Source organism: Cricetulus griseus, chromosome 4, assembly GCF_003668045.3.
Source record: "Cricetulus griseus strain 17A/GY chromosome 4, alternate assembly CriGri-PICRH-1.0, whole genome shotgun sequence".
NCBI classification, from domain to species: Eukaryota; Metazoa; Chordata; class Mammalia; order Rodentia; family Cricetidae; genus Cricetulus; species Cricetulus griseus.
The window spans coordinates 85509105-85531022 of record NC_048597.1 but is presented as its reverse complement, the minus strand read 5'-3'; the positions used below and the strand labels follow the sequence as shown (position 1 = coordinate 85531022).

Sequence of the window (21918 nt, the reverse complement as noted above, 5' to 3'; positions counted from 1 at the left end):
GTATTAACTAGGAAGCCTCTGGTAGTCTCCATATGGTTCAGTCACTGAGCCTGCACACAGTGGGACTCTTTACAGGATAGATTGTCATCCACACACTGTTCCCAAGGCTGCCACAGCTGTGTTTCCCATTTTCAATTTAAGGTGCTGATCTCAACAATATTTAGAAGAGCTATACCCACTCACGTTTCAATACAAAATTGCCTCTCCTAAGTGATCTCCCAGGCATTGGAGTAGCCCGGCAAGGAACCCTGATTAAATAGTCACTTTCCCTTCGGCACCCACTATCATAATCGCCCATCTTGAATTTGCACCTGGCTTGCACTGTTTCAAAGACATTTTGGATCTTGGAAGTTTAAGGAAAATGAATTAGGGCAAAACATACTTCTGTCACCATGAAATTTCTTGCATGTTTTCACTGCAACAAAAATCTCCTCCTTATTCACTGGTGTTCCCTAGAAAGGGGGAAAAAAAGAAAAGAAAAAAATTATATACATCTGTGGGTCATCATTACCTGGACTTCATGCCCATAGTAGATCTTACATCTACAGCTAAAATTAATCAATGGCATAGCTATCTATTCTATGGTAGTCTTAGGGAAGAAAGGGAATGTGTATGGGAATGAAGGCTTAGAGTCAACCAGCACAGGACCGCCATCCCAGACCTACATCGAGTCCAGCCCTGAACCTATTTCCCAGCCCAACCCTGGACCTGCACCCCAGTCCTGGCCTGGACCTGCACCCCAGCCCAGCCCTGGACCTGCACCCCTGCCCAGCCCTGGACTTGTACCCCAGCCCAGCCCTGGACCTGCACCCCAGCCCAGCCCTGGACCTGTACCCCAGCCCAGCCCTGGACCTGCACCCCAGCCCAGCCCTGGACCTATACTCCCAGCCCAGCCCTGGACCTGCACCCCAGCCCAGCCCTGGACCTATACTCCCAGCCCAGCCCTGGACCTATACTCCCAGCCCAACCCTGGACCTGCACCCCAACCCTGCCCTGGACCTATATTCCCAGCCCAGCCCTGGACCTGCACCCCTGCCCAGCCCTGGACTTGTACCCCAGATCAGCCCTGGATCTGCACCCCCAACTCAGCAGTTGCAGACCATGTTACCAAGTCCCTTAAGCTCTCTGAATTTCCATCTGGTCATTTAGAAATCAGGAATGAGAACTGTCAAGAGGCTGCTGTCTCTACTAACTCACTAGGCACATGGTAGATAACTAATAAATGTTAGTTGCTCTCCTTTCACTTTCTTACCTGGTGGAGACTTTGACAAGGGGAGAAGAATAGAGGACGATTTCATGTGAAAGTGGGAGCTACCTGCTTCTCTAGGGCTGACCATGCTTGGTACTGAAAGTCATGGATGACCTCTTTATTTTGTTCTCTCAAGTCCAAGCCATGGTTGCTCTGTCCTCTGCTAAGGAGAGAACTGCTTCACACCCCCAGTGGGAGGAAGGTCACACAGGTGGGAAGCAAGCCCCGAAGAACTTGATGACCATGCACACCCAAGGACTTCCACTGTTTCCTGGGGGCTGGTGGGCTGACCCCACTTACTGGTCAAAGTTTTTGTGGATGTAGAGTCGCCTGGGGAGGAGGATGCTCAGTTGAGGAATTGCTTCCATCAGACTGGCCTCTGGACATGTCTGTGGGACACTCTCTTGATTAAAGATTGATGGGGGAGGGCCCAGACCACTGTGTGTGGCATCCTCCCTGGGCAGGTGGTCCTGGGTTCTATAAGAAAACAGGCTGAGCAAGCCATGAGAAGCAAGCCAGTGAGCAGTATTCCTCCACGTTCTCTGCTTCAGTTCCTGCCTCCAGGATCCTGCCTTGAGTACCCTGACTACCATCGATGGTGGACGGTGATCTGGATGGGTAAGCCAAATAAACCCTTTCCTCCCAACTTGATTTTGGTCACAGTTTATCACAGCAACAGAAAACAAACAACAGCACCCCCTCTTGTCTGTCTTCAGCTTGTAATAACAGCTATGGTGATGCCACCATGAAGTTGGGGTTGGTTCATAGTGATATCCCCCAGATCTGTCGTGCTACTAAAGGCACCAAGAGCATTACAGGGCAAACAGGTTTTAGAAAGACTAGTTGCCCACTGGGAACTGCAAACATTACAGGTTCACTTATTGCCACACTGTAGGGTGTGTGTGTGTGTGTGTGTGTGTGTGTGTGTGTGTTTGTGTGTGTGTCTGTGTCTGTGTCTGTGTCTGTGTGTCTGTGTATGTTGTACCTTTTAAGATGGTACACACACCCTTTTCCATAACTTGTCTGAGAACAACATACACTGTATGAGGGTGTTGGATGTATTTTCTCTGACAAGAAAGAAAGGGGGATGGGTAACATCTAGTAAACTTCAGAGTCTCCAGGCCCATGGTGGGAGTGAACCATAGGTCTTCCTGGAAACTAAGTGTCCTATGAGAGTCCTGAATTGTCCCAGGTGAACTCAAAAGCAAGGTCACGTGCTAAGAGAGTGGTACAGGCAGGACATGGACAGGCCTTGGGTGTCAGAAAATATTTGCACTTGCCTTTCTAAGAAATGGAACAAAAATTCCCATCACCACACATACCAACAAAGGGTATGACCTCGGGCTGAGAGATAGAAAAGGCTGGAGTGAGAGAGTGTTGAACCCAGCTCTCTGTTCTCACTCTGGCCAGGGAGCCTTCTCTAAGGACACCTAAGTGACTAAGAGCGCTAACAGCTATGGAATCATTAGACTTCCAGAACATCTGGCAACCTTGGGTAGCTTCAGAATGTGCCACTCACCTCCTCATTTTTTAAACACAAAACATAGAAAAGACTGTGACATGGTTGGGAGCAGCCCCAGGAAAGCAATGTTAATGGGCTGCAGCTGGAAGGTGGGAGGAAGAGAGAAGAGGAGAGGAGGAGAGACAGGGAGGGAGGGGTAAGGACAGAGGGGCAGATGGTACACACAGCCTTTCCCGTAACTGTATGAGGTTCTTGAATGTATTTTCCCTGACAAGCCAAAAAAACTAACTAGTTAAGTTTCAGAGTCTTCCGGTTCATGATGGGAGCCCCACAGTGTGACAATAGAGGGGACCTATAATGTTTGCAGTTCCCAATGGGCAACTAGTCTTTCTAGACATAAATTCCTGTTTGCTCTGTAATGTTCTTGGTGCTTTGAGTAGTGGGCCTTTTATGACAAAGGCCCTACTAAGCACACACACCATTCCTGCCTATTGCCCACTGTACCTCCTTCCCCTACCCAGTGTCCCCTGCACCCCCTTTCCCTGCCCAGTGTCCCCTGCACCTCCTGTCCCTGTCCACAAAAGCCCTTACACAGATCTGTGTTCTCTAAAACAGTCTGTTTGGGAGACAACACTTCCCATCTTCCAGCACACTGGCCCTTGAATGACCCATTTGTTCCCACAGCTCTTATCTCCCAGGTACTGGCTGTCAAGTGGTAAGCAGATGGACCTGGGTCCAGGAACACTAACTCTCCATGCATCTCTCATCTCCATACAGAAGATAGGAATAGCAACAGTACTTACCTATAAGGCATACAGCATATGGCCTTGGCTAGGCTTGGAGCAAAAGCTGATTTATTTTTAAGTAAGTGACTTACTAGGATAATGTTATGTCCACAACACGTAAATGTTATGCACACAATATGTGCATTTTCCTTTGATCCACAAGGAAGCGTTGCTGCTCTTTACTTACACAAAGTGGCAGAAAAGAATGGAACGTGGTGGCACAGTGGGAGCCAGCATCGTCTGTACAAAACTCAGGCACAGGAGTAAGGGGAGGTCCTCCACCCTTGTCCCAGATGTAGAGGGCAATCTGTCTCAAGACAAGAGAGTGACAGAGAGGAAAGAGCTAAACTGTAGTGACATATTGTTTATGATTTATTAAAGCTTGCCTGAGGATTCAGAAAGCAAAGTCAGCCTCAAGCTATAGAGATCAGGCAGTGATGACACACACCTTTAATCCCAGCAGCCAGAAGCTCGGATGTGGTGGTACACACATTTAATCCTAGGACTCAGGATGAAGAGATAGACAGATCTCTGTGAGTCCAAGGCCACCCAGATCTACACAAGAGTGAATCAGTCTAAAAGAGAATTATAGCTCACACCTTTAATCCCAACATTAGGGAAGTGTGTAAGACAGAAGCAAGGTCTCAGAGAGGCATCATTCCCCAGTCACACTGAGGAGAGCCAGCAGTTTGACACTTGGTGAAGAGCTCGTGTGTGGATCAGCCCTTTCAGCCTGAGGCAGTGGTGAGAGCTAGTGACCCACTACTTTGCTTTTCTGATATTCAGCTTGGAGTTTGAACCCCAATATCAGTCTCTGGGTCCTTTTATTTATTCCTGTTACACTAAACAAAAATAACAAATATAGGAAGGTACAAAATGTCCCAAGGGGCAGCAGGATACACCTTCTAGAAAGAGCATTAGGTTGAACAATGTCAATTTATTAATATTCAACAGAATTTCCCCTCAGCCCCCAGCTTAAAAAAAAAATGGTAATGCCACATAGATTGATCTGATCTTTTATAATCAATAAACAGTTAACCATGAATCATGCAAAACAAAATGAACCATGAAAAAAAATTACAAAGATGACAGGAAGTAGTTTGAGGAAGGCAGGCCAAGTCAGCCCAGAGACTGGTAAAAGGAAACTACATCACAGTCTGGTGCCCAGAATGCCCAGCAGCTGACTTGCTAGAAATACCTGTGGTGGAGTGAGTGAGAATGGTCCCCACAGGCACATATGTTTGGATGCCTGCTCCCCAGTGGGTGGAACTGACTGGGAAGGATTAGGAGGTGTGGCCTTGCTGGAGATGAGATCCAGGAATCTGCCTGCCCTTGCCTCCCAGCACTGGGATGACAGCTGAGCTGCTGTGCCAGGCTCTTATATGTGTGCTGGGGAGCTGAACTCAAATCCCCATGCTTATTTAATAAGCGCTTTACCAACTAAGCCATCTGCCCTGCTTTTTAAAAAATATATTTTTTAAAGTTAAGCTACAGTCAAAATAGTTTTAAATTATCTTGCAATAGAGAAACACTCACAGGCAGTTGTGGCACATACCAAAATTATTCATAGAAACAATTATTGTCATAATAAACAACTAGGAGCCAAGCAGACACTCACTATCAAGAAAGAATAATAGTATGTTAATATAAGAGACCACTATATGGGGCTAGAGGGATGGCTCAGCAGTTACAAGCACTTTCTGCTCTTACAGAGGACCTGGGTTAAGTTTGCAGCACCCACATGGTGGTTTGACCTGCCTATAGCTCCAGTTCCAGGGGATCTGATGTCCCCTCTGGCCTCTGTGGGTACTGCACACACACAGTACACAAGCATACACACAAACACTCATACACTCATACATAAGATAAAAATAGATCAATCTATAAAAAAAAGAAAGAAACAGAGAGCACTGTGGTAAGTGACACTCCGTTGGCTAGAGCTGCATGTACCAATACAAATCAACTTCCAGTTAAATGCTCCTGGTACAAGTTCAGAAGGGTACAAAAGTGCTTCAGCACCAAGCAATAGACAGAGGATTTCAGTGATGTTTTGGCATGATTTTAAACATTCACCTCCGAACTCATCTATTTACCTAATAAAGCAAAGAGTCATGAAATTCATCCTCCCCCGAAAACCCCCTTGCCCCCCCCCACGCTGCTTCTTCTCCACCTACTGCTATAACATTGTCTTAGTGGGGAGAACACGAGGTTGTGTGGGGAAAGGGAATATAAAATTTAAAACACAACTTTTGCATCAAAAGGCATGACTGTTTTTTTCTTTGGCACAGAGTTGGTGACAGTAGTCATGACCTTTCCAGGTTGCAGTGTGTGCTACCACTGAGCCCCACCCCCAACAAAAACGAGTAACTCCTTGACTGCTAAGTCTTCAAATCATGACATACCTCATGCTTTAAATCTATCGTGAAGTCAGACTTCAGGGGCTCGCTCTTTAACCTCTTGGCAAGCCTAGAAAATAGAGACATTTGATTTTGGTTATTTTAGAAACAACAGATTTGTGAGATGTTCTAATAGTTGAAAACACATAAAATATAAATTTTAAGATAAAATCATATATGGGTTTGGAAGGAAAATGCCAGTTTTCTTTCATGTCATGTTTTTTTTCTTTAAAGAACAGCTTTATGGTTCCTTTCCCACAAGGAATAAGGCCCCACACTCCTGCCTGGCCCAGGGGGCTCTGTTTTCCACCAGTGCCCAGAGTCTTAATCCCCACATGCTCCCTGGAACGCACCCCTCCCTGCCCCATCCAGTCCTCTCTTCCCAGCCTTCACAGAGCAAACCCTTCATTTTGAAGACCAAGTCTAAGGAACCATCCCTGGAAGTCTGCTCCCCACTAGCCCATCAGAACAAACGCTACCATGATCCCTGAGGGTGAGGGTGAACAAGAGTCATCCTCTTCACATACTTTAGACCAAGAGCAAGCCCAAACAAATTCTGTCTGTCTCTAACAAAGGACCTACTCTACATATACTCAACATTGTAGAGAAAGGAATGGAAAACATCTGTTTTTAGTTTTTAAATTTCTTATTTACTTTATTTATATGGATGCTTTGCCTGCAGGTATGTCTGTGCACCACTTGCACAGACATGGAGGCCAGAAGAGAGCACTGAATCCCTTGGAACTGGAATCACACATGGTTATGAAATGCCATGTGGGTACTGAGAACCAAGCCAGGGTCCTCTGGAAGAGCAGCCAGTGCTCTTAACTACTGAGCCATCTCTCCAGCCCCTTAATCAAAGCTTACCAGTGTTTATAAGGCAAGAATGTACTAACCCAGAATAGAACTCAAAATCACAAACAGATGTTATCATCCTATATCCACATGCTGCTTCCAACATTTACAGTGAATCGATATTTTCTTTTTTTTTTTTTTGAGACAGGGTTTCTCTGTAGGTTTGGAGCCTAGCCTGGAACTCTCTTTGAAGACCAGGCTGGCCTCAAATTCACAGAGATCTGCCTATCTGCCTCCCGAGAGCTGGGATTAAAGGTGAGAGCCACCACTGTGCCCATTGATCTTTTCTTTAAGGTTGTTTTCAAACTATTAGCTGATTTCAGTAAGTGATCAACACACACACATACACACACACACACACACACACACACACACACGGAGGGAGGGAGAAAGGGAGGGAGGGAGCAAGCTTTAATAATAATTGTTTAATAAATCTTGCCACAGATTGTTGCAATACTAGATGGGCCTCATTATCTCAATTTTCTTATTCCTTGTCTACATCAGTGGGAAGCAAAATATAATCTAAATGACCAGAGTTTGGATTTGTTGCTGTGGTAGAGTCCACATTTTTTTTTCACTTGGTTGTTTTTGCTAACATCAGAAAAGGTGGGTAGAAGGGAGAAGACCACAGTTATTGACTAAAGCTCTCATTTGTTGGTCACTATTCAGTGTGGTAAAAAGCAGATGACACTGAATGCGGAGGTCACCTGGTACACCTTTCTTTCTTATACATGACCTGGTTTGTGGTATTTTGTTATAGCAGGCCAGACTAAGATGCCTATACACCCAGCTGCCACAATGAAACCCTGTGTTCTCTCCCATCTCAGCAGGAACGGTGCTTACACTTGGCCGAAAAAGGAGATGGGAGATACTATGGAAGCTGCACCTGGCTGTCTCCTCCATCCACAGACCCACATGCGTACGCATGCACACACACACATACACACATACACACTATACACACACGCAAAACCTTTTTTAACAAACATAACAAAAATGAACTTTACAAATAAAACTAATAATTCTGTACTGTAATCATTTCCAAAAGCTTAGAAGAAAGGATTTTGGGTGCTTTTACCATGAACGATAATGTTTTAGAAGACAAATGTGTATATATTTATTTTTACTTCCTGTGTATGAGTGTTTCGTGTGTATGGATGTAAGTGTACCATGTGCATACAGTGACTGCCTGAGGAGACCAGAGAAGACATTTGATCCCCAGGAACTAGAGTTACAGATGGTTGTGAGCCTACCGTAGGTGCTGGGAACCACACCTAGGTCTCTACAAGAGCAGCCAGTGCTCTTAACCTCCAAGCCATCTCCCCAGCCCATGTACAGACTGACTGAAACATTACATGGCCTCTGCATGTACTGAAGTACTGTATGAAGCCATTAGTGTGTATAATTTTATGTGTCACTTAAAAACTAAATTGAATGTAAAAGCTCTAGTGGTAGTCATCAGAAGTTCAGCAATTTCTCATGTAGCCCCAAAAAGGTGGAAAAAACATGATTCCAGATAATTTTCCACATTCATTTTCATCTGTCCTTAGCCACAGCGAAAAGTGGCCAACACACTCCAACTTAAATTAAAAGCAAGCAGGGTGGATAACCCCTCTGCCACTGAGCTACACCCCTGTATAAAGGGGGCAGCTGTGGAGTCTATACTGGGCAGAGGAAAATTACAGTGTACAAAACTACCAAACGTGGATTACGCCATGCAGATATTTAGGACAGCTGTGAAGTCACATGTGTTCCTCTGCAATGGCCCAAAAACACTTTCAAGACCCCAAATCCCAGAAATAAGACATACAATGAAAAATTAGAGAAACCCTTCCATCTCTAAAGATACAAAAGGCCACAGATGTTTTCCAGTCTTAGGTCTTCCAAAGAATAAAAGGGACATAATTAATATAAGCTAACAAAGACCTGAGGACAACCACGTTTCTCCTCAGCTGAACTCAGCCACCTTACTCTCCATGCCACAAATGTGAATTGCTTGCTATGCACACAAATAGCCAGCCATGATTGCCCAGGCTGCCTTTGGGAGCTGGCCTGATCTGGCCCCTGACACATCTGCATATTCATCCCCTTAATAAGCATCCTCTCCAACCCTTGCAAGTCACTGTATCACTTTCTTTCTGGTGATCAAAGGTCTCTGCACAATGGTCATGACTCCTCTGTTCTCTGGCCCTTTGGTACCCTCGCTTAGTCTCATGACTGATTTATTAGTCTCTTTATTTTGCCAGAAACTACCTAGGAAGTAGACAGAAGGGGAGTGACATGTCTGCAGGGCTTCTCAGGGGATCCCGCTGAGGCAAGACCCTCCTGTCTGTCACTTTTCCACTCCTGCGGACCACCTCTGGCTGAGAAAATCATCTGACAACCTACGAGTCATCAGCAACAAAACTCAGAGATACAACACAAAATGTCTAATAAGTTCTTACTTGTTCACAAGTGGGACACTAAGGGCCCAGCCAGCTGCGAAGTCGGGATATTTAAAGGCTGTAGGATTCTCAGAGAAGGCATAATGGTGAATGATCGTGGATTCCTCATCGTGCAATGCTTTTCCTAAAAACCATTCCTGTTAAATAAAAAGATAAGATATCATTGTTTTCAAAAAAGCCATTTAATCTTAAGACTGCAAACAACATTATAGCACCAGATTTCATTAACTAAAATATTAGACTACAGAATTCATTAACTAAAAAAATTAAAGTTAGACTATTTCACTAACAAATATCTTGGCAGACAACGCATAAGTTATGTATTTCTGTAGAATCCAAATAGAGATATAATTAACATGAGTATGATAATGAATCTATCACAATCTTTACAGTTAAGAAAATAATTCAAGATCAGGTCACTGGTGTGAAAAAATATTAGCCATCATTATACTATAAATATGATTTTTTCATTTTCAAAAATTGTCTTACTGCCTACATTTTTGTGTGTACAATGTGTGCCATAAATATAAGAATGCTTTCTTAATTTTAAATTGCCTTGTTATTTAGAGTATTTGTATGTGTGTGTGTTTCTTATTTTTAAAAAAATGCCTTATTATTTAGAGTGTGTGTGTGTGTGTGTGTGTGTGTGTGTGTGTGTGTGTGTGTGTGCGCGCGCGCGCGCGCATTCAAATTAGACAGTCTTGGCTACAGATACCTTTACCCCTGAGCCATTTTGCCAACCTGAATGGTATTTTTATACAATACTCCACATGAGAATATAAAATATATATTTTATGTGAACGAGTCTTTGGCCTGTGTATTTGTCTATGCAGCGCGTGCATGCAGTGCCCATGGAGACCAGAAGAGGGCACCAGATCTCCTGGAACTGGAGTTACAGATGGTTGTGAGCTGCCCAGTGGATGCTGGGAATCAAACATGGGTCCTCTTCAAGGACAGTGCTCTTAACCACTAAGCCATATCTCCAGCCCCAACCATAGATGTTTTCAATAAATCTTTGAAAACTTCCATCCAGGATCATATTCATTTACTCATTCACTCAATATTTATCAAGAACCTATAACAAGCACTGATGTGGCTTGTGATACAGATGGGTAGAAATTAAAGTAAGGGCAATAACTGATGGGGGTGAGGCTGCCCTGGAAGAGAGGGAACCCTCTTAAGACAAATGGACAGTGGTGAAATGACATCAAGAGGCCCATGGTAAAAAGAAGAATCTGAGAAAGAACAGTAAATGCTGTCAGGGTGGAGTCCCTGGTGAGGGGGCGTTGAAACCTTCCACGGTAAGGAAGCTGGGCATCTGACACTTAGTAGGTGTGGGAAACCTGACAGGAAAGAGGCAGCCAGACCTGGCTGGGTTTCCTGTGCTAGACTCTAGCAACTGGAGGAATATTATCTGTGCTCAAAGTGCAATGAAACACTGCCACATCCAGCCACAACAGGATGGCCTGGCTCAACCTCCACAGCCACTGAGAAAAAGCAAACACAGGAGACATGCATATTGCAAATGATAGGAGGTGTTAGATAATAACAATGACAGGTGGGACTGGCAGAGCTGAGCCCAGACCTGGAAGCCCCATTCTCAGTGCCCCCCTTCCCCGCCCTTCTCAATCAGCTTTCACTACTAAACCTTCGACAGCAACACTGTCTTACGCAAAACATACCATCATATTTTATCTCCTCATTGCAATGTCCAGCTATTAGAAAGCACATATGATTGTCTGTTAATATTTTTTATTGAGGTTATAAACTATTTTAAGGAAGAACCCAATGGAGACTATGGAAAGAACCATACATCTTTCCTCCTAATGAAGGACTGTCTTTTAGTGGCTTCATGGAAAGAACAATAATAAAAAGATAAAACTGGAAAGATAACTGATGATATCCTACGGGGATTACTTTTAACCAGCACCATGCCTCGTTGCTGTTAAAAATAAATCAAAGTTAATATGCCTCATCAGATATACAGACATTAAAAGCATACTATGGAGTGGGAAAGACAGGGTTCAAATAAGATGGAGATTTAGAGAAACCAGCTAGGAAAGCACTTTAACTAAGATCAATTACTTCAATAACTATCCAACTCATCTATTCAAAACATTGAACAAGAGCCCAAGTTTGCATTTGTAAGAATGGCTGGAAGATAGCAAGGAAAACAGTCTAGGAATAAAAATACCCAATTTCCAGACGCATGATGCTGTTATTATCTTGATATGGCTTATTTATGTCAGTAATGGCTTCTTTTTCTCCTAAGATTGCAAACAGTAGAAGAAAAAAGCCCCACCGGTTTGATCTGACCTCAACATTATGTCATCTATATTCCGTCACGCTATTTTCAAAAGAAATAAAACATCTTAGGGTTTTCTTTTCTCCACACTGCAGCGCTCAGAAAGGAAAGGCAAATGTCTCCCTTTGGCTCCGTTCTGAACTCTCTTCCCATGAACTCGCTTTGAACTTTTTCCATTTATCACTCGATTTTCATGAAAAAGACACTGTGAGTCACCATCTCCCTATAGAATTAGAACCATGGAAATGGGGCAAGAGTCTCCAGGTGACATGAAGAGCGAGAAAGAGGCTGGAACCCCAACATTCAAGACAGGAGGAAACAAAAACCTCACAAATGGTTTGCATAAAACACAGCCGCAAGACCCATAGCAGCATCTGGAAGGACTGGGCCAAACACGTTCCTAATTCTTCTCCCACCTAATGGCCTTCCCATGCCTGTTAGCTGTGGCTTTCTCAGAAATCAACAACAGAAAGAAATCATAATGGATCCTTCCAGCACTTAAATGGCACCAAACTCAGTAGGTTTCATTGCAGTAACACACTGTGCAGTGTTTGGGAAACCGATCTAATGATGGGTGTTGTCTAGCTTTTAGTTCTGCACCAGCACACACAACCTGCATTCCCCAGACATCCGTCACCCACACTCCTGTCTGTAGTGAGACTCTGGATGGATGGAGCCTGTTCCTATGAGTACCAGGAAGGATCCAAGTCAGCTTGTCCCAAGTGACCAGGCTGTGAGTTGCGTCCGTGGATATCAGACCCAGAATCTTAAGACATCAAAATATTCCATTTGAGAGCTGGAGGGATGGCTCAGTGGCTAAAAGCACTTGTTGCTGTTATAGAGGACCTAGATTTGGTTCCCAACACCCACGTGATGTCTCACAACCATCTGTAACTCCAATTCCAGGGAGTCTGATACCCTGTTCTGGTCTTTGTGGGCACTGTCTGTGTATGGTTCACACATGTACATTAGGCAAAACATTCCTCCATATAAGATAAAATAAAACATAAATAATAAAAATAGTCTGTATGTTAAGTGTGTGCCCTTTCTGATGGGGAAAAACAGCTTATTTAATTTTATTCCTATGGAAAACTGGTTGGTAACTCTAAAAGGTTATTGTTCCTTTTAACTTCCTTATGTTTTCAACACACATAAATATATATTTTCCACATAAAATGGTTCCGAGTTCTCTGTAAGCTATAAGCCTCACAGAATTTTACAACAAAGCTTTCAGAAATCAAGCTGTTATTTCAAATACCTCTTAATCAAAATCACATTTTCTTTGAATTATCATCCCCCCCAAGTCAAAACATAGTTTCAAAGCAGCGCCCACCTTAGAGGGGTCAAATCGCCTGAGTGTTTCTAGGAGTCTGCGGATTTGTATTCTCGTCTCTTCTTCAGAGAAGAAGATCCACGCTGAATTCTTGCTATACGTTACAGAAAAGCTGATGGGAAGAAATGCATTAGGGCACACGGACTCATGGTACAGAAACAGCATAATGTAACAGAGGAGTGTAAATGAATATGTTTGTGTGTTTTTGCTTTTCGAGACAGGGTATTTCTAAGTAGCCCTGGCTGTCCTGGAACTCACCCTATAGACCAGGCTGGTCTTAAACTCACAGAGATCTGCCTGCCTCTGCCTCCCCAGTGCTTGGATTAAAAGTATATGCCACCACTGCCCAGCTATATTTCTTTTCTTTCTTTTTTCTTCTTTTCTTTTTTGAGTTTATGGTCATATTTAAACCAGTATCTAGGAAATGGATGAAGTCGAAGACAAGGTGTCTAGACTGTAGTGTTTTCTGTATAGTCCATTAGAATCCCAACTTTGTATCTTAGCTTCAACTGCCAGGAAAGCCAGGGACTAACAGTCTCCAGATGGTGAGAGAGTTTATAACTCTGCCTGTAACAACATCAGTTCAGAACAATTTCAAACATGAGTTTGAAGCATTTTATCATCTAAGATAGAAACACACCTAAAAATAAAAGCTATGGGGCTGGAGAGATGGCTCAGTAGCTAAGCACACTGGCTGCTCTAGCACAGGACCTGGGTTTGAGTCCCAGCATCCACAGGGCTGTTCTCAACCATCTGTAACTCCAGTTCCAGGAGATGCAATGCCCTCTTCTGGCTTCTGTGGGTTGTGGGTACTGCATGCAGATAGTGCACAACACGCAAACACTCAAACATATAAACTAAATCATTTTTAAAAGAAAGTAAGCAAAAAAAAAAAAACTATGATTAAGAACCAATCATGGAAAAAATTCTAGTTAATACAGTAATCTCAAAATATAAAACTCTAATTGATTCCACTGAGAATCTCCGGAAACATACAACCTCTTAATAATTTGATAAACCTTTCTAAGGAATGCAAGAGTGTGGAGGCCCAAATGCCAATGATTGACACCGTTTGAGTAAAAAGTACCTACTGTGGTAACAAAGGAAGAATGGTCCAAGCACCTTCCTGCTTTGCCAATTGATGGAGGAGGAGGACTCTAGGGAGATCCTGAAAATACAACAAAGAGGAAAGGTAAGAATATAACAACCCCTCAAAAAATGCAAAATAGCCCTGTTGTCCCCAGAGTTGACATGCTGCCCTTAATATCACTGTTCCCCACTTTGCTTCAGGGGCTACTGAGGTGAAGTGCCTCAGAGGAAATCAACAAGCTTCTCCCCCACCCAGACCCCAAGAGTGCTCAAGAGGCTAACTGGAGATCTGCAAATGTAATCACAGAGAGAAGCCCCCAAGGTTGCTTGTCAGGGATAACTCAGAGGCACAAAAAAACAGACCTTTACACACATGGAAGCAAAGCATATTCTGCGAGGCCCTCTGTCTAAACAAACGGAGGCGCTATCCCATCCATCTCGTAGGCCAACTTTTTGCTTAAAGTACCCCAAAATATCTCTAAAGATGCTTTGCACCATAGAAACACCACTCTAAGTCTAAATACTAGAAATATCGACCTTAATTACTCAGGCATTAGGAATGGCTTGCTGAAGGACCTACAAATTGATAAACACAGAGGGAACGAAAAGAACCTAAAATAATGCACCATGGCTACATAAATACACATGGATTCAGACAAAGTGTAATGACCCCAAGATTGTGCATATTAGCTTGAAACTCCACTGCTATTTGCTATATTTCAAGTTGTTAGGAAAGCCAACAGTCACAATTTCTTATCTCTTATGTTTGATCTTTTTCCTCCAATACACATTATTGTGTCTCCAACTGTGTATTAGCTCCCAGCAAAGAATGAATCCCTAAACATCTGATGTGGTATGGGGTCAGCCTCACTTACCACCATACCAACCACACGCGCTACACTTGAGATATAGAGCATCAAAATGATTTTGATTCCTCACCACTTCCAATACATATACATTTATTATTAAGAAGAGGTAGATTTTAATATAAATTGCTGCCACTGGATATCAAATTCACCTCTTTCCTTTTTCTTGTAGTACTTGCTCCAATTCGCATGTACAAATTTGAAAAAACACAATCGAAACTCAGATCAGACAAATGACATGCTCAGAAAAAAGCAAGCCTAAAGGCCGAATTAACAGTTATCCAAGATAGAATAAAATCAGTAATTCAGGGCCCCTCTACTCTGGCTTCTGAATTATGCCCAAATTTTCACCACCTTTTAAAAATTTTAATGTATGCACATATGCATATATATTCATGGAGGATTATATAAGGGCAAAACTCATGTATAAACTAATGATATGAATATTCGCATGATACTGAAATAATTAGATGTGACTATTAATGTGAACTACTTAAGAAGTACAACAAATACTGTTAAAATCTTGAGATGGAAAGCAAGTGCTAATGAGTCAAAAAGTGCCATTAAAATTATGACAAAAACTGGCCGAGCAGTGGTTGTGCACACCTTTAATCCCAGCACTTGGGAGGAAGAGACAAGTGGATCTCTGGGGTTCAAGGCCATCCTGGTCTACAGAGTGAGTTCCAGGACAGTCAAGGCTACACAGAGAAACTCTGTATCAAAAAACAAAATAAAACAAAATTATGATAAAAGTATTATAACAATGGAAACATCTTTATGTCAAATAGACAAACTGGTATAATTCCTACAATAAAGGAACTTCCTATGTGAGCAAAAACTGAAGGAACCAGGAAGTGACAATGTTTGTTTTGTAATGACAGAATGATGAACTACATGTTTCCAAAGCCTTCAGTAAAGCTACCATATGATTACATCTTTTTTGTAAATTGAGGGGTGTCTTATTTTCCTATTGCTGTGATAAGACCATGAACAAGGCAACTTATAAAAGACAACGCTTCATTTGGGACTATGGTATCCAATGGACGTGTCTGTGTGGGGTTCAAGCCCCACTCCCAGTACCAATTTCTGTCTTCGTTGCTTTCTATTGCTATGGTAAGACACCATGACCAAGGCAACTTATAGAAGAGAGTGTTTACTTGGGGCTTACAAACTTCAAAGGGTTAGAGTCCTTAACAATCATAGCTGGGAGTGTGGCAAGAGGTAGGAAGTTCGACAGTAGTTGAGAGTTCACATTTTAAGACAAAAATCATCAGGCAGAAAAAAATAACAGGGAATGGAGTTGGGTTTTGAAACCTCAAAGCCCCCCTCAATGACATACCTCCTCTAATCAGACCACACCTCACAATACTTTCCAAACAGTTCCATTAACTGAGGACCAAGTATTCAAATATATGAGCCTATGGGGGCCATTCTCACTCAAACCACCACAAGAGGAATGGAACATTCCTCAAATTTTCACTTGCAAATATGTATTCCACATCCCAGTTGTGAGACATGTATGGTATCCACAGGTAGTCACAGGCTTCCTTGACAACAGCAAGAACACTTTGCTGGCAGAGGCTAGAGGCTAGCTTATGAATGACTTCTCTCACAATACAAATTCGGCAAGAGTTTAGTCAGCACGAAATGGGAGTCAAATCCTCCTCTGAAATCGATGCTATGGATTAGCAGTGGACTAAACCTACTCCTGACTTCATTAGTTTTAACTCACTAAATTGTTAGTGACTACAAGAAGGGCCAGGTTTCTGTCATTGTTTTGTTTTGCTTTGTGCCTCTGGATCTCTAAGAAGTATTTAATAAACATGTGTCTTGTGGATTACAGTCCCCTAATGTGTGCTCAAAGGTGACAAGCAGGCTCCAGCTGTTCCATTCATAAACCTAGTCTTGACCGATGTGAGAACAAGCCAAGATCATCTTAATTACAAGGAGAGCTTAGTCTACTCTGGCCAAAAAGCCTGAGCTTTCATTTTTGTCAAATACTCAGATGTATAGCACTATTAAATAATCAAAAGTCACAATAGGGGCTGGTGAGGGCGTTCAGTGGGTAAAGTGTTTGCTGCTCAAACCTGACAAGAATTCAATCCCAAGAATTCACATAAAGGTGCGAGAAAAAAACTGACTCCACCAAGCTGTCCTCTGACCTCCACACACACATCCTAGCATGTGTGATGGCCCCATGCATGTGATGCAGGCACAATTATAATATATGAAGGGGAGTGTTTAAAGGCCACAATGATTTTCTATCAAATAATTTAATTTATGTTTAATCCATCACTACAGGATTTAGACCACCTTTAAAGGTGCTGTGTCACCAGCTCTACAGCACCTTCAGACACAAAACAATGTTTTCAGTAAGCCATTGGGAAGAGAGCACTTTTTGGAGTCAGAGATGCAGCCGAGGGGTAGAGTGCTTGCCTAGTATAACCAAGGCCCTGGATTTGGTTCCCAGCACTGAAAAGTAAAATTAGAAGAAGAAAGAAATAAAAGAGGTGCTGGGGAGATGGCCTAGCAGGTAAGAGTATTCACTGAGGAAGCTTGAGAGCCTGAGATTGGATTCCCCAGAATACAAAAGCCAAGCATTGCTGTGCATGGCTGTGACCCCAACAACGTGAGGAGCAGAGACAGGAGGACCACTGGGGTCTTCTGCCTAGCCAGCGTAGCAGAAGGAACAGCAAGCTCCAGGTTCAGTGAGAGACCCTGTCGCATAGGGGTAAAGAGAGTGAGAGGGCAGACAGGATACCTCACAACCTCCTCTGGCTTACACAGGTGTCTGTACCCATAAACACACACAGAGACATTCACACACGTATACATCCACTCATGTACACAGACCCACAAACATGCACACACAAGCATGCACACACAAAGAAAATCCATAGTTGACAGCCACTGGTGGCTCATGCCTGCAATCCTTGCTCATAAGAAGCTAAGACAGGAAGACTACTGCCAATTCAAGCCCAGCCTGGGCAACACAATGAGTACCATGCCTATGAGAAGATAAGAAGGGGGGGGCTGGAAAGGTGGCTCAGAGGTTAAAAGCACTGACTGCTCTTCCAGAGGTCCTGAGTTCAATTCCCAGCAACCACGTGGTGGCTCACAACCGTCTGTTATGAGATCTGGTGCCCTCTTCTGGTGGGCAGCTATACATGGAAGTAGAATGCTGTATACATAATAAATAAATAAAATCTTAAAATAAAAAAGGAGGGGGAGAAGGAAGAGGGGGAGGAGGGAAAGGGAGGAAGACAGAAGAGAGTTTCCAAAGAAAAACTCAAGAAGAAAAAGAAAGTGCTGTGTATGGTTATTCTGAGGACAGTGGAGGTGCTCCCACAGTCTAATGCTGCCTGGCCCCCAGCCATGCCACTATTTCATATCTAAAAGGCTATTCAAACGTGTGCAGATAGAGAGAAAATGCTAGAACAGAAGAAGCATAAAGGGATGAGAAATGCTGATCAAATGTGGGTAAATACAAGGATAGAGAAACCATGGGACTTTTAACCTGTAGATAGGATCCCTGTGTTTGGACCAAAGCCCACTCTGCCTCTCCCTCACCTCCCGAGTACCACCATCTCTTTGAAGACAGCTCCGTAAATGATGCTTCAGCATTTCCTTTGAACGCATCTGTTGCAAGGCACTGCTCATATTTAAAACAGGTAACAATTGCTGAAACTTAACAAATGTAAAGCCAGCAATCTAATTCATTGGTGGGTCCCAGTACATATACATATTCATCTTCTTCGTTTGGAATGGGCCTTGATGCCAGTGTCACAGATGAGAAACGATTGATTCGTTTGATTGGTTTTGCTTTGTGGCACTGTGGATTGGACCTGGGACTCTACACATGCTGAGTACCTATGGCTGAGCTACACCCATACCCCAAGACCACTAATCTTAACATAGAGGGGAACCATGAAGATTGATGTCTAGAGATGTCAATGGGACAAATGAAGAGGCTAACATGAAAATACATCAAAACAAATGAATATTTAAACTTGTCAATAATTTTAACCATTCCATAGATTTAGTTTTGTACCACTTTCATCTTTCTGCCTCTGTCTGAAAGAACAAGTTCAATGATTTAACTCAACTGCTCATCTCGTCTTTCAAAAATCTATATTATATGTATATATATATATATATATATATATAATATATATATATGTATATGTGTGTGTGTGTGTGTGTGTGTGTGTGTGTCTGCATGTATGTATATTTATGTGTGCCACGTGCATGCAGGAGCCTTCATAGGCCAGAAGAGGGCATCAGATCCCCTGGAACTGGAGTTACATATGGTTGTGAGCCACCGTGTGGGTTCTGGGAACTGAACCCAGGTCCTCTGCAAAGCAGTCAGTGCTTTTAAATGTTGAGCCAGCTGTCCAGCCCTGGTCTCTCTTTGTCCGTAGACATTTCTCAGCCATTGTGATTTGTCCTTGCCTTACTTGCCTATGCTTTGAAGAGCAAGGCTTTGTGGTCTCCTCACCCCACTTTGCAGACCCAAGTGCTAGATCAGACAGCAAGCCAAGACATTTGCAGGTATTATTGAAGATGCTAAGATCCTGAAATCTAACCCAATCTTGTGTAGCCCCTGGGCACTGAACTGAGCTGTTTTAGACCAACAAGTAAACTATAATAAAAATCCACATCTGCTTGTTATTATAACTCCTTCTGTGAGAGATATATACTTATTGTCATAATAGGGCTGTATGATATGCTTCTTGGAACATGAGACATATTTATAACCTTTAAAATATAGTGTTCATTTATAGGTTAGAATATTATGAGTGACAGCATACTAATATTCTGTCCAAGAACCCAAGTATGTGTATGTGTGTGTACACATATATCTTTTCCATATACCTGTCTTAATCATTAACTGTTTTTCCAGAAAGAAAATGTATTACAGCATTATAAATTTTATTTATACGCTATATACTTTGAACTGAACTACTAAATATATTTTTATAGCACATATATATTTAACTAATCATTTCCTCATAAAAGCAGTAAACCTTGGTGTTTAAAGACCTGTTTTTTGGGGGGGTTTTTTTTGTTTTTTTTTTTTTTTTTTTTGGAAGCAGAGTATTCCCATCTGAATCTTAGCTTTTTTTCCCTCTGAGCCATGTGATCTTCAGTAAGTCCCCTGAACTGGCTGTGGGCCTGTTATTCCCTGTAATGAGCTAACACAATAGACAGGGAATAAATGAGTTGTTACACACCAAGCACTTAATAACTATTAATATTATTGTTGTTTTATACTATGTTTTGAGCATCTACTATGTACCAGGTATGATGGCTTAAATGAGATGACAATGTCCCTATAAGCTCATACCAAAGTTGTTGGTAGCACTGTTTGGGGAGGTATAGGAGGTGTGGCCATGCAGGAAGAAGTACGTCACTGCAGGCCAGCTTTAAGGTTTCAATCTCCGTGCCATTACCAGTGTTCTCTCTCTCTCTCTCTCTCTCTCTCCCTCCCTCCCTCCCTCCCTCTCTCTTCTTTTTTGTACTTATGTTTCAAAAACATGAACTCTCATCTTGCTGCTCCAGCCACCATGCCTGCTGCCTGCTACCTGCTGCCACACTGTCTTCACCACCACAGACTCAAACCCTCTGGAATCACAATCCTTTTCTTCATAAATTGCTTTGGTTGTGGTGTTTCATCACAGCACAGACAGGCAACTAACGCACCAGGCATGACTATAGGAACATCACCAAGAACTGCAAAGGGCAACAGAGTTCCTGTCCACTCGGGCCTCACATTCCAGTGAGGGTCAGGCCACTCAGAAACAAATCGACAGGAGAATAACAAGGGCCTGTGCTAGGCACAGGGCCAATGTAAAGGACTGGCCTAAGAGGCCATTCTTCACTAATGAACACAGAATGACTGTCATGCAGACCTGCTGGCAGGTGCTTCTGGCCTGATTCCACTAAAGATGGCACAGGCAAATTACCCACCTCTCTATAGCAGGTTCCTTTCTGCAAAATGTTGACTAGGAGTGAAATGCATATGCTCCTGCCTGCAAACAGTAGAACATACTGCACAACAAGGCCCTAGAATAAGAGTAATGGTGATATGCACCCAGTGAAAGTCAGTTATGACTCCAACCGAGTTCCCAACGGGTCTCCACTCCAAACCTGGCCCTACATACTAAATGTCTCACTGGTCCCTTACACGCCACCTTCTCAATCACAAGCCCAGCCTCTTAGCTCAGAGCATCACATCTTTCTTTCCTTCATGTACTCATACATCCAGTCAAACCTCATCACCTGCTTCCGACCTCAAAACTTATAATCTCAAGGTTTGCTTCAAATGCCACGACTTTGGCATGTCTCTCCTAGTGTGGTTAGACGTGTCCTTGTCTATGTTCTTAGGGCGTTACTTTTGTATAGAGCTGTGTAGCAATTCATCCAGCTGGATGCATGTGTTCCTCTCAGTACAACAGGCCCCACTGACACAGAGCAGGGTACCATACCCAGTGACACACAACCCAGAGAGGCTGCCCCTGCCTGCATCACCTCCTCATCGGCACGAGGCACGTACCCCATGTGTGCACCTGCATGCACTGACTCTTAACTTGGTCCTCCTGTCGCCACTGGTGCTGACACTAATGTCACCTCTAGAGGACAGAGCAATCTGCTTTTTCAGGTCCTACATGACAACATCCCACTGGCCATGCTGAATCATAGAGCATCTTGCATATTTGGAAAACTGGAGCATCTGTCACTTGCTTCCTTCATGGCATCTCTCATTAGCTTCAGCTGCCACTTTGATATAACCTAGAATCTATGGTCATGTCTATAAGAGATTATCTTGGCTGACTGATGATTGATGTGGGAGGGCCTAGTCCACCGTGGGTAGTACCAACCCTAGGCTGCATAAGGAAACAGGCTGAGCATGAGCCAGACAGTGAGCCAGCAAGCTGTGCTCCTCCTGAGTTCTTCAAACTCCTGCTTCAGTTTCCGCCTTGACTCAGTGATAGACTGTAAAGCATAAGTCAAAGAAACACTGTCTTCTCCTAAATTGTTTCCGGTCACAGTGTTAATCACAGCAATAGAAAGCAAATGAGAACAATGACCAAACTCCAGGTTTCTCCAGTCTCACGCAGGGCAGGTACCTAG

General features: G+C 43.1%; 1 protein-coding gene across 1 annotated transcript in view; it reads right to left on the bottom strand.

Moving 5' to 3' along the window:
* The window catches only part of B3glct (beta 3-glucosyltransferase), an 83525-nt gene that overhangs the window by 23611 nt on the left and 37996 nt on the right, over positions 1–21918 (bottom strand). Inside the window, exons 5-10 of the mRNA XM_027413736.2 lie at positions 13921–13997; positions 12830–12941; positions 9192–9328; positions 5899–5962; positions 3684–3803; positions 383–452 (exon numbers count right to left, since the gene is read on the bottom strand). Coding sequence (XP_027269537.1) covers positions 383–452; positions 3684–3803; positions 5899–5962; positions 9192–9328; positions 12830–12941; positions 13921–13997 — 580 coding nt within the window. The remainder of the gene's footprint in view (positions 1–382; positions 453–3683; positions 3804–5898; positions 5963–9191; positions 9329–12829; positions 12942–13920; positions 13998–21918) is intronic.